The sequence below is a fragment of the Stegodyphus dumicola genome, chromosome 2 (genome assembly GCF_044657685.1).
Source record: "Stegodyphus dumicola isolate Sdum_Otavi_A_Nest chromosome 2, ASM4465768v1".
Taxonomy (NCBI): Eukaryota; Metazoa; Arthropoda; class Arachnida; order Araneae; family Eresidae; genus Stegodyphus; species Stegodyphus dumicola.
In genome coordinates, this window is record NC_140769.1 from 80,160,190 (window position 1) to 80,173,727 (window position 13,538).

Genomic DNA, 13,538 nt, shown 5'->3' on the forward strand with positions numbered 1-13,538 from the left:
AACAGTTCGAGCAGGTGTGTTATTTTTGCGCAGGAAATTTCTATCAATCGTTCCTTTTCTTCACAAGATAAAATTTCAGGTAAATTTGAACGAAATGGATTTCTAATTCAATTTTCTTTTTCATAATCCTCGGGAAAATGCATGTTGAAATAATTTATCAATGAAAAACAATGATTTTTAATGTCGGATACTAGTTCTTCTTTTATTTTCAAATTATTTTCAGTTATAAACTTTCTAAAAATGGTGAAAAGCTTAAAATATTATTATCCAATACTCTGATTATGAGCTCAAGTTATTTTATCTCTAACGGTAAACAAATTAACACTTTGTCCTTGTAATCTTAAATTTAATTCATTTAACATTCGAAAAATATCAACTAAATATGCTAACCATAATTCACAAAATAAACAATTTTGCAATTCAAATTTTGAATCACAAAGAAAAATTTTAAAAATTTTCTCTAAACAATTTTTCTTTTCTTTTCAATATTCTTAATGCTAATAAATTGTCCTGGACACATCACCTGTGAATCATCACTTTTCCGCTTAGTCAATCCTAGCCATTTTTTCATTTTGAAAAGCTAGATTTGTTTTATTCCTTTTTCACAAATATTTAAATGCACAATACATTACGATTTCTTCAAAAACAAACGAAGATATTCTCAAAGCGTTTAGAAAAGTAAGGTATGCAAGCAACAAGAAGACAACATACGTGCTGTGAGAGGCAGAAAATCGATGTGAAAAATGATTCTAATTGAAAATAGAAAAGTTATGAGTACAGAAATGGTGGCGACATAAAGTGTAGGCATGCTAATAAATCGATCAACTCTAAAAGAATTAGTCAGATACTATTATATTTTGATAGGAACTTATTTTTATTTCCTGTTCAATACAAAATTCATTTTTATTACTGCTTTTAAAAGCATCATTTATGGCAAATTTTTTATGTCTATGGCTGAAAGAATATTTGTGAAAACAAAAACGGTTAACGGTGTTTTGTTAAAAGTCTATGAGCGGCTATTGACCTTGAACAAAGCTCTGATCGCATACACTTACGAGTGTTGAAAAAAAAAAAAAACTTAAGCAGGATGTTGGGGTATTTAATTTTGGAATTTAATAGTTAAAAGTACTTTGTATCTTTGGATGGTACTTTGCTTCTTTGGCGCAAGATAATGGCGCAATATAAAAATAGATGTTGCGCATCACCATTGATACGCGTAGCACAGGTTGAGAATCGCTGCCGTAGAAGTTTAGAACTTTATATAATAATAAAATTAATGCACTTGAAAATGAAATAGTTGAAAAGATCAATGAAATTTAGGTAAATATGGTTACCTTTCAACTGCTTTGACATTTATTATTATTTGACTATTTAACAGTCAAAGAACTGACACTGTAGAGCAGACAAAATATCTGAAAAGGGAATTTATAAGCCGTTGTTTGAATTCTTAAGCGAAATTACTTTGATTGTGCGAGAAATTCCACAAGTTTTAAAGGATTTTCTGGGTGTGCCGTTCAAATAAATTCATGAATTTAAGTCTCCTAACTCTTTCCTGATTTTTATTGGAATTTTGAGATTGTTTCCCATGTTTAATTGCTCTCCATGTCTAAATGTTTTTAATACCTGCCGAAATCTTGAACAACCCATTTCTGAATTTAAATCGCTTTATATCACTGTAGATACGAAAGAGGAAAAAAAAAGGACTGCGTATGTAGAGCATATAAAGTATCAAAATAAGTATATTATCAGCTTAAATCGAGATCTTGACCTCTAGTAACGGCCCTGGCACCACTGGCAAAGCTTCACTGTTTGGCTTGGAAATGAATACAAGATAATGCTTCATATCTAGCTTTTTTTTTTTTTTTTTTTTTTTTTTTTGTTAATATAAGAGGAAATCCTCTGTTGCGAAATATTCTCAAAATTTACTATTTATCTTTCGACACTTTTGTTAATTTTCAATTATGTTTGACTGCTTGCTTGGAAATAAATAAAAAATAATGCTTCATATCTAGCAAGTTTTTTTTTTAATGTAAAAGGAAATCCTCTGTTGCGAAATATTCTCAAAATTTACTATTTATCTTAAAAATTACTTATTATTAATAAATTACTTTTGTTAATTTTCAATTATGCCATTCTCCATACAACGTAGAAGTAACTGATGTACTGATATATGATGCGCAAAATATTCAACATGTAGCGTCAACATACGTTAAGAATTATTAAAGAAGCAAAATTTAGAAAAGAATAGGCAAAAATATACTTTTATGAATCTATATAGAAAATAATATATTACTCCTAATATGTGAAAACAGTTTTAAATCATTTTCAATTACGCTTAATCACAATGAATTCAATAAAGTGCTGATGCAATATGTAGTGAGATTATTCAAAAAATACAAGTATAATTTGGACGCTTCTTTTTCGATGATCAAGTTTTTTTTTAAATTATCTCAAAGTAAATATTAGTTAAGCATTCAAGGTTTTATGTTGAATGGTTCAAAATTGATTTTTTCTGTCACTAGCCAACTTTAAATATATTTCTGGCGTTCCCCGAAAAAATATTGAATGATCTTTCTATGTTGTCACAAATCATTTTAGGTAATAAATAACTCTAACTAAAATATTTACTAATATTATTTATTGAGAGTGTTATTCGAATAATATTTAGCGGGGAACTAGACTTTGCGTATGAGAAATTTCCTTTCGATGAATGCATTCACTCATTAGCTCAGAGACCATTTGGACTTAATGCGTCGCGACTGTTTTCAGAACCCACAGCTGGTTGTAGATTTCAAACCGGCATTCTGTCGTAAACTGCTTAACAGTATATACCATAGAAAAGCTTATTCGGCTGCCCAAACTCGCGACCGACAATTAATTACGTGAAAGTACATAACCTTAACGAAACCTTTAAGTCTGCTACATTATTGAATTTAATCAAACTAGAATAACATTTTCTGCTGTAAGATAAAATTTTAATAAATGAATTCAGTCATCGTGATTTTATAAATGTTAATTCGTTTTCAGGAGTAAAAAGAGTAAGCAATATAATGCTGAGAAACAAAATGTCCTCCCAAATGAAAATTTGCTGCGAGCTTGAATGTAGTGGCGGTGCCCTCACTATTTTAGTCTTGATTCTAACAGTAGGAAAGAAACAAGTATAATAGTTAAAACAAACATAATATTAAAAAAAAAAACAAGTATAGTATTTGGCAAATATTTATTATTAATATAAGCCTATTTTTTTTAATTGCGCTAGATTTTTGAAGCTATATTTTGCGTAGCAGCACACTTTTCAGCATTTTTCTATATAATAATGAGTCACTAAATTTGACCATGTTAAAAAAATACGCAGACATCTTCCAGTAAGAATCATTGGATTTTGTTTTCTGCCTATATTCAGAAATAAAAACACAATAATTTTCGCAGTCATTAACTCGAAAACATAGGACTGTTTCAAATACCAAAAAAATTTAAGTCATCTTCTTACAAACCACCTTAATGCTATTTGTTTCTGCCAATAAACAGCATTTCTTCAAGTCTGTTGATAAACACCACCAGCACATCCTCACAGGTAATCTTGAAATCACTTCATAGCTAACTCTAAGGTAACATATGGAGCTAGATACAAAATTTAGACTAGTTTGCAGTTTTACAAAATTAGCTTGCCTTACTAACAGCATAGACAAATTTAATCTCGAAACCAGCTTCAGATTCAGTCTTTCAAGTAAAACGTTTTTGGAGTGGAAGTATGCTGTTTCAAAACAAACAGAAAAGACTATTAATAAAATCCACAGATCCTTAAGCCAAATTTACTAGCTCAGTTTAAGATACCCAACTAATGAGCTCAAAAAGAAATTCATCTTTACTAAAACTGACAAAACTAGCAATAATTTAGCATAATTTGAAAAACCATTTTACAACACACTTATTGAACATGAACCCAATCAACCCATTACATATAAAAAAAAAAGGTTCAATAAAATTTCCATTCTAAACAAGCTTCAAGCATTCATAAGAAGCTTTTTAAGTAACAATTTTGAATCATTATAGACCACAGCAGGTTCTACAACCCATATGCACCTCTCAAGTTTCGCAAAAGCTCCATTGAAATTTCGATTTATTGCTAATAGAATAAAAATCCGTGTAAAAAGGAATCGATTATGTGTTTACTCAACAGTTTACGAAAATTTGTCAACATATTTTTACAAAGGCTAATCAGGAACATGATTACTGCTGGATTACTAATAATAACCAATTTATATTTAACACACATAAAAGAAATAATATTCATAACATCCACCTCTATGATTTTGAAAATCTCTATAATTCACTTCCAAATACAGAAATATACTACTGTCTCCTGAGTCTGCCTAAAACATTCCCTATTATGCTTACTGTTTTTAGTGACATTAAATGGACTGAAAGTGACATTAAAGTGCCATTAAATTTTCTTCTCTGTATGCTGTTTCAGAACTACATCAAGTTTCAAGATAGTATCTTCTTACAAATTAATTAAATTTTCATACAACTCTCTAACGACGATGTGACGCAAGATGCAAAAAACCTTTTTCTTTTACTGTTTTATTTTTTGGTATACACTGTTTTTGCACCTTCTCATGCAATTAGTCACTGTGCTTCTTGATATTATTTCTAATCATTTGTATTGGGTTGAAAATTGGAGGGATTTAAATGTTTTATTTTTATTTTACAATATTACCAACAATTGTTGTAATTATCAACTCACAAATGTATTAGGTTTAGAGCTGCTTTATACTTTGAGTTTGTTCCTTATTAATCCTACAAATTAGTGGTATTCCCACGGGGAACAACTATTCTAAGCAAATTTGCAACCTTCACTTGTTTATCTTTTTATAAACAGTAGTTGATTCCACATTACAACATTTTGCTCATAACGGACCGCTACGGTGACGGCAAAAGTTTTGGGATTATTGAAATTAACAAAATTTACCCTGGAGTGCCTCAAATAAAATAAACTTTAATTAAGAGCAAATTGACTATCTCGATTTAAACCTGCTTGATTATAAGCAAATTAAATTATTTGTTAAAAGAAGCCTTTTTAATTTTTGCACTAATAAATTAATCAAATGACAGCCCAGGGTTTCAAAAAATAAAAATATAGTACATAATACCACTATTAATCAAATTATCAGAATTAAAAATATTTAAACACAAGTTTCAGAGTTATAAGAAGAAATATTAATCCTTACTCACACACTGAATAATAATAAATTGCTAGAAATTTCATTAACTTCTATTTTAAAAAGCTTGGCATTAACTACCAGTTATAAACTGGAAGTTATTTATCAACACCCTATTTGAAACCGAAAGAACAGAGGATGCGTAAATTTTGAATTTATGGATTTGTTATCATGTAACTGATGTAAATATTTACTCTGGTATAATTTCAGTCTCTAGTTCTGGAGTGCTTCAAACTAAATAAAATAAACTTTAATTAAGATCAAATTGACTATCTTGATTTAAACCTGCCTCGTAGGCTTGTAGAGATATTAGGTATATTTTTGGAAGCAGGAAAGATGAAAAATAGCAACCGCCTTCGCCGGGAATTGAACCGCGGACCTCTGTAATACCGGCCCAGCGTGCAGAACCACTACACCACGAAGGCACGCTAGGAAAGTGGGAGAAATATTTTATAGGCTACAACATTTTTACTTCCTTGTACGAAGTAAAACGGAAGTATTGTAATCGCGAAAAGCTTCAGGCAGCATATTTCAACGAAAATATCCACTTTGACCGCTTTCGAATGCAATTTAACGATGTTTTTGCGTGATATCTATACGAAAGGACAGAATAAAAGACTCTTTTCCTCCAAAAAAACTAAAAAACTGCTTTAATATGAATTCTGAAGAGAATTTTTCGTGGCGTCTGTACGAACGTATGTACGTACGTACGTACGTTCGTGCGTACGTACGTATCTCGCATAACTCAAAAACGAGTAGCCTCAGAACGTTGAAATTTTGTATATAAGACTACTATAACATGCAGATGTGCATCTCGTATTTTGGTTTCAATTGGCCTCGCAAAACGTATATAAATATATTTATAAATATATCCACTCTGTTACCCGGCTCAGTGATCTCAGTTTCTTTACTCTTATATGTTTGTAAATTGTACATTTTTTGCTTTAAAACTGATTGAATTATGTTGTTTTATCTTCCGGTTAAAGTTTTTATGCCTTTCGTAATTCTGGAAGCAATATTTGTACAATTATCAACAATTTAAAAGCTGTTTAAGTGCGGTTAAGTTTTAAATAACATGGCGGACATATTTGTTTACATTTGAAACAGCAGAATTGTAGATTTGTTGCCAATCTAGAGACACTAAGCTTCGCAAAATATAACACCTTCATTTATTATTGCGAATTAAATCATGCTTAATCCTTTCTGGAATTTTTTCGAGGAAATAAACATTAATAAGATTTACTTCGTAATTTTTAATACAGATATTTTGAGTTTTTATGTATTTTTGCCTTGTCGCGAAGTGAAAACTGAATTAATGGAATGAGAAATACTCAATCGTCTGTGAAAAACTGTTTCTTTTTCGTTTTGTTTGCTTAATTTCTTTTATACATCGTTCTAGCTTTGTTATAGTATTTGAATAGAACATGTGGCAACGATTAGATAATTCTTTAAATGATATAAATTTTGTGCATTCTGAGTTATAATATGAACGAAATATAATACTCTTAAGTAAACCTAGCGCCAGAGTGTCGCTATGGTAAACAAAGTGAATTTTAAAGAATGCATTTATTCTATTGTGGTTTATGCGCTGTCGGCGAAGTAGGTTTAATTCAATCTAATAAGTTAAATGAAATGCTAGAAAAAATGCGTATAATTTAATATTCCGTACAAGGAAGTCATGTGGTGTACACATCAGATTTTTTTCTTAAACATATACTAGCAAAATGATTGAAAATTTTAAATTTTAGGCTTGCTCTATATAGTACTTTTGTAAATATTTTACATTTGTATTTAAGACGTGAAATATTTGAAATTATAGATGTATAAATAACTGTATCCTTTCATTTTTATTTTGTTTTCAGTGTTTTTCCAACATTATTATTGCTTGGCATTCTAATTGCCTATTTTCAATTACGATCCTTGTTGCACTCTGCTTTACTTAATTTGTTACGTAAATTTATTTTGTGTCTTGACTTTTGTATTTAGTGATCTTCGACATGCATAGGGGAAATATTTTTTATTTTTAAAAACACCTTTAATTATAATTCATTTCAAGGTGGCTTTTGACTATCAACAAGAACTGAAACGCATTCAAATTTCATGATGTGAACAATTGGAATAATTTCAAACTTCTACCCACTGATGACTGTGGATTAAAAATGATTCAGAATTGTTACATCAAATTAATTTCAACATTTCCTTTTCTTGCACTAATTCATTTCTTAACTTTTAAGCTAAAGCTCAATTTCACAAAATTTATTTTTATTAACTTGTTTTAGTTAGCCACATGTATAGTTTTGAAAATTCAAGATTGCATTTAAATTATTTTTTTATTTAAAAAATTGTGTGTCCTTATGAGCATAGTTTATTTTTCTTAATTATATAAGGTATTTCCCCAGCCTTCTTAGTATGCCTTTGTAGTGCAGTAGTCAGCACGCTCGGCGCTAAAACGAAAAGTCCGTGGTTCGGCGAGGACATTTCTCATTTTTCAAGTCTCCTGCTTGAAAAAAAAAAACAAAACAAAAAAAAAAAAAACTTAATGACTCTACAGTGGCTGCCGAACTAAAACGGGTGGGGAATGATAATTCACCGCCCCCAGGATCTGGCGACCTTTAAAAGGGGGAGTATATAAGGAATTTCTCCCGCCTTCTTAGCATGCCTTCGCAGTGTAGGGGTCAGCACTCTCGGCGCGTATTCGAGAGGCCCGTGGTTCGAGTCCCGGTGAACGCATTGCTCATTTTTCATCTCTCCTGCTTTCAAAAAAATTCCTAATGTCTTTACCTAATGCCAGTTATATTTAATATACTAATATTTTTCTGTTTATACCATATCACTTTAAAAATCAAAATGCAGAAGCAAACTCTGCAATTTAAAACTGAAATTCTTTTTGAGAGAAATTTCAGTTTTAAGGAGATTAGTAAAGTTTTATTTTTATTAGCTGGCAGCATTTATTTAATGTTATGTTTTTTCTTCGAGTATTTTAATTTCTATTGATTGCTCAGTGTGATATTCTGATGCTGGGCAAGATAAAGAACTAACTTCTTTATCTATGCAAGCTGAGAATCGTTTTTCCTCGTTTTGTATTAAAAAATGTAAATAATACTTTTCGTAAAACTTTAAGATGCTCGTACAATTTATTATTATTATTATTATTATTATTATTATTATTATTATTATCATCATCATCATTTATCAGAAAATCTAACATTTTATCTACCTTGATTTTAATTCGCATTTTTAAGCATTCATTTTCGTTTATAACACTTAAAACTGTAGTAGATTACCTTAAAATGATTATAACAGAATATTTTAATAGAAGTTGTAATAAAGTATTCAATGTGATAATGTTTAAAATGGAGGAAACAATAATTTACAATAAAAAGTATGTTTAAAAATTTGTAGAAAGGTAAATCTTAGGATTTTCAAGCTTTTTTACGCAGAATTATTAGAATTTATTAAACAGAACTTCCAGTTGTTAGACTGTAATTTGAAGTTTTCGGATTGCATTTTTTAAATTTTAATTTAATATGAAGACTCGGGACTTAAAACGGCTAAAAGAATTTTTCTTTAATTAGTTTTGAATGTATTAAAAGTGCGTTATATATACATTATATATATAAAAGTAACTATATAAAACATATATGAATTCATATAATAAAATACATCACCTGCTATACTTGCTATGTTGATGACTCGGCCGTTTGATTTCCGGAGAAGAGGCAAAAATGTTTTGGTTACTCGTATCATGCCCAGAAGATTAACATTGACAACTTCTTCAATGCTTGACATTGTCACGATTTCAATAGGTGATGCATTTCCTATACCAGCATTGTTGATAACAGCCCACAGTTCTTAGAAATATACAACATTACATGATTTCTATAATGATTTTTAGTTAAAAGGACAATATAAGAATCAAGAAAATATTAAAATTTTTTTAAGCATAGTGAACTCGCGTTAAGTACTCGGTTACCTATCAGACTGCAAACTGCATTGGAAGTTCATTTTATCATGGAATAAGTAAGGATTTGTTCATTACTACAAGTATTTTAATGTAAGTTACAACTCTAACCATCACGTGGTAAAATTTCACAAAAGTTAGGCGAAGGCACAAAAAACAAAAAAACAAAAAAAAAAAAAAAAATTCATGACTACGCTTTCTTAAGGAAATAATTTCATTGTAGTATTGGTATAATATGCACCATAGCGAAAGTACAAAATAACGCATTAAACTGGGAGCTTAACTTGAAGCTGAAATACGAGAAATATTATGATTTCTGAAGGCAAAAACAATTAATTGTACTGAAATTCGTTGTGGAGTTAGGGTGGGGCACGTGCAGCCACAATCAAATTGTCCCAACAATTTGGACACGTTTGTACAAGCGAATATTCGAACGCGGTTGTACAGGTACATATACCTGATGACGATTGACTAGGAAGGCCGTCAATATAGATTACGGGCAGCATTGTGTTGCAGATTGATTAAATGATTCGTTTCGCCACAACATAAAATAACTGTCTCAAAACCTGCATAGGAATTTTAAACAGACACTACCTGCGTTTATTTCCATTAATAAATATCACCGTGTACTTAATACATTCAGCTTTAATTTCAGAAATAATGCCTTACCATTTTGGTCCAAATGCTCCAATACGAACTCATAAGCTAGATTTATGTCATCTAGCTCAGTGACATCCATCTTTAAGCAATGCAAATTCGGTAAATCATTCAGTTCCTTTCCACCACCTTGCAATGGGGACAAACAGGCGGCAAAAACTTGGAAACCAGCTTTATTTAATCGTTTTGCAATACTGAAACCAAATCCACTGTCACATCCTAAAATGAAAAAGGTTTTCATATTTTTAAGCACGGCAAACAAATTAATTATTCGTGTTTTAATTATCCTTTTAAGTAAAGGCACGTTAAAAATAAAATCTCATTTTGTTTTGAGATTTGAAATATTAAGATAGTTTCCCAGCAAAACAGGTTTAGTTTGCCAAATTTGTCCCGAAATCGCCCATTTGGTGACAAAATTGACGATATGCAGTAAACGGATGGAGAACATTCTGGAACGAATTCTTATTGGTTTGGCTTAGGATGTTCTCGAAAGCAGGCCAAAAGCTATATAAACCCTGCCTTTATGCAGAGTAGCATTCTAGTATCGAGGTGTCTCGTGTGCGTATCGCGAGTTGCAGCCTGGAGAGTCTCAAGAGTACGTTGAGTTCCGAGAACGACTGAACCGGGTGGGGAGCTGAAGTGTAGTGCTTTGCCGTGGAGCTGTCTTCCCCGTTATAACCTAATAGCTGTGTTGCTGATAGTTTCAGCGTATTTTTCGTAGTTTTTCGACAACTGTAAACGTGATTTTGGAACTGTCCTGAGTAATACTGGCTAAATAAATTGTGTTTTTATTCGTCATCAAATGTTGTCATCAATCACTCCAAATCCCCGAACTCATAGAAACGCGACAATATTATGTACATTATAAGTTTTGTTGCAGTACAAAAAAGGGAAAAAAGAAGAAAAACGGGAAAAGGGGGGACAGAAAGAATAAAGAAATCACAATCTGAAGATTTCAGATGGCAACATAACATATCAGAAAAGGATGCACTGTTAAAACGTTCAGAAAATTGTTGAGTAATAATCATACTTTAAATTTTAATTTATAGACTTTATGCACAATCGGTTAACATGCGCGTTTTGTTTCTAATACAGAACATTTTTAAGTAGTTAGGGCCATCTAGTGGCCGGTGGGCTGCATACAATCAAATACTCCCAAAGGAGGTTGTTTTTTTTTTCGGGGAGGAGGGGAGCGGGTAGCCTGCCACTAAGTAACAATGTATACATTTTCATACCTCTAACCACTTAAGGTTATTTTCCAACAAAGATTATTTGAATTTAATACACTTGAATCGTGAAATAACTGGTCAAGACATATTTTAAAATACAGGGTGTTCATAAAGTCCCGGACCCATTTTGATGTTTAATAACTCATAATTAAGATTAATTAATAATTAAGACGGATTAAAATTAATAACATAAATGGTTAGATAGACTCAAAAAGTTTCATGACCCTTGTCAATGAACTTCCACGTGTGCCCCCCTTCGTCGCACGGAGAATATCAAGTCGATATTCAATTTCACGCCAGGTACCGGCAAGGCATGTCGGCATCCATAGAGGCTGTTGCGGTTGTAATTCTGGCTTTTAGGTCATCAATGTCCGACACTCACCTCCTGTAAATGTTGTCCTTTACAAATCCCTAAACGAAAAAGTCCAGCGGCGTTATATCAGGTGATCTGGGTGGCCAAGGAATTAGGCCTCCTCGCCCAATCCATCTTCCTGTAAAATTGTCATTCAAAGAACTACGAACGATGGTACCCCAATGAGGTGGTGCACCATCTTGTTCTAAAACGTCATGTGGCTGAAGCTCTTCTAGTTGTGGAAATACAAAGTTTTCCAACATGTCTAAGTATACGACTGAAAAGGCCGTCTTTTCTGTAAAAAAGAAAGGCCCAATGACTCGGTCATGCATTAGTCCACACCACACATTAACCTCTGGGGAATCCCTTTGTGCCTCACGGTATTCATGCGGGTTTTCAGATCCCCATATGCGCACATTATAACGATTAACAATGCCAGAACGATGAAAGGATGCTTCGTCGGAGAACATTATGCGCTTCAGAAATTAAGACAGACGATATTTAGCAAAGTACAGATATTTAGACTGGAAAATAAAATTATCTGAAATTAACCACACGCGCAGACGATATTTACAAAAGTAAAGACATTCAAACCTGAAAAGTAAAATATATAAGTTATTGCATCAATAAATGCCATAAGTTTGTTTATATCTTTATTATTTTATGAGTTATTAAACATCAAAATGGGTCCGGGACTTTATAAACACCCTGTATTTATACAGCATAATTTATTCTATAAGCCTTCTGAACTCGATTTGCAAAGTAAATGACTTTAAATATATTTCTACATGATATACACATTATTACCGTTTCTACTTTACAAGAACAAAAAACATATATGAAATATAACGTCGTAAGACATATATTTATACTTCATGTAGAATTACTTTTGTAAATTACCTGTAATTAGCACCGCCTTCCTGAATGGATTAATTCTTCCACATAATCGACTAGATAATAATATATATGAAACTATTTCGAAAATTAAGTAACTGATACAAATCTGAAATACAACCAGTAAAATATCTTGTAAAGAATTTAACTCTAGAATAAGAAGCAATACCACAACTACAAATATAAAGGAAAATATAATTCGCTTTGCTAAAAACTGTGTTTGATATGCAGCTGTTAACTGTTCTGCTATAAACATCATGACGAGAGCGAAAATAAGCTTCCTGATGTAAAAGTCACACTCTAATAAGAGAGAATGGTATAAATGACGCCCATCTTTTCTAAGAAGAGGGAAACTTCCCCTTTTGGTAATGAATTCTTAATAGGTTTTTTATGACAGGAAATAAAGGATGGTTAATAATTACGCCCCTATCGTTAAAACTAAGTTCTTTATCAAAAGAATTCTACTGTTAAACTAAATTTCCTACTGTTAAAGTGATTTCTTTATTTTAAAACAAATCATTTCTAAATTATTTAATTCCTAGAATTCCAAAAGGATAAAATCCTAAGTTTTATGTCTTCTTTCTTCTTTTCATAGACCATCGTTCCTATAAATTGAACATTATCACAAACAATATATTTTTTCCGATTAATTACAAATTTACAGGGAGAATTCTTGCATAGTTAGATATGATATTAGCTTTCTTCTGGAAAAAAATGAAGCGTTAACGCTTACGCAATCTATGGACGATAATTATTAGTTTGCATTAATTCAGAGGTCTTAACGACGCGGCAGCTGGTGGACCCTTTCAGTAATGAATACTAGACCAATAATTTTATACCTGTTTCTATAATATTCTTACAAATGATTTATCTGTTGCAAAAGCAAACGAGAATAGGGAAAATGATAGCAAAATATCCGTTTCTAACCGTGTTTGCAACTTGGATAGTGGTGTACAATAGCCAGTAATGGTGCAAAAATTGGGTGAACATGTGAAGGAATGACACTGGATGTTATGTGACGTTAAAAAAGCAAGTAAATGTCCTATTAGTGAATGCCATGTCCTAGCTATTAGTCCTATTAGTGGATGCCATGTCCTAGCTGTCTCCAAATAACTGCAAACTGAAGGACAACCATGAATGCCACACATCTCGACCAAATAGGCAAATAAAATGTAGGATATTGTTGGGCACGTACGGGTTCGTAATAGATTGAATGCACAAGT

At 31.6% G+C, this 13,538-nt stretch overlaps 1 protein-coding gene across 1 annotated transcript in view; it reads right to left on the bottom strand.

Moving 5' to 3' along the window:
• LOC118180452 (short-chain dehydrogenase/reductase family 9C member 7-like) overlaps positions 1 to 12,572 on the bottom strand; it is a 77,456-nt gene extending 64,884 nt beyond the window's left edge. Inside the window, exons 1-3 of the mRNA XM_085810309.1 lie at positions 12,322 to 12,572; positions 9,853 to 10,059; positions 8,891 to 9,073 (exon numbers count right to left, since the gene is read on the bottom strand). Coding sequence (XP_085666435.1) covers positions 8,891 to 9,073; positions 9,853 to 10,059; positions 12,322 to 12,571 — 640 coding nt within the window. The 5' untranslated portion in view covers position 12,572. The remainder of the gene's footprint in view (positions 1 to 8,890; positions 9,074 to 9,852; positions 10,060 to 12,321) is intronic.
• Between the last annotated feature and the right edge of the window lie 966 nt (positions 12,573 to 13,538).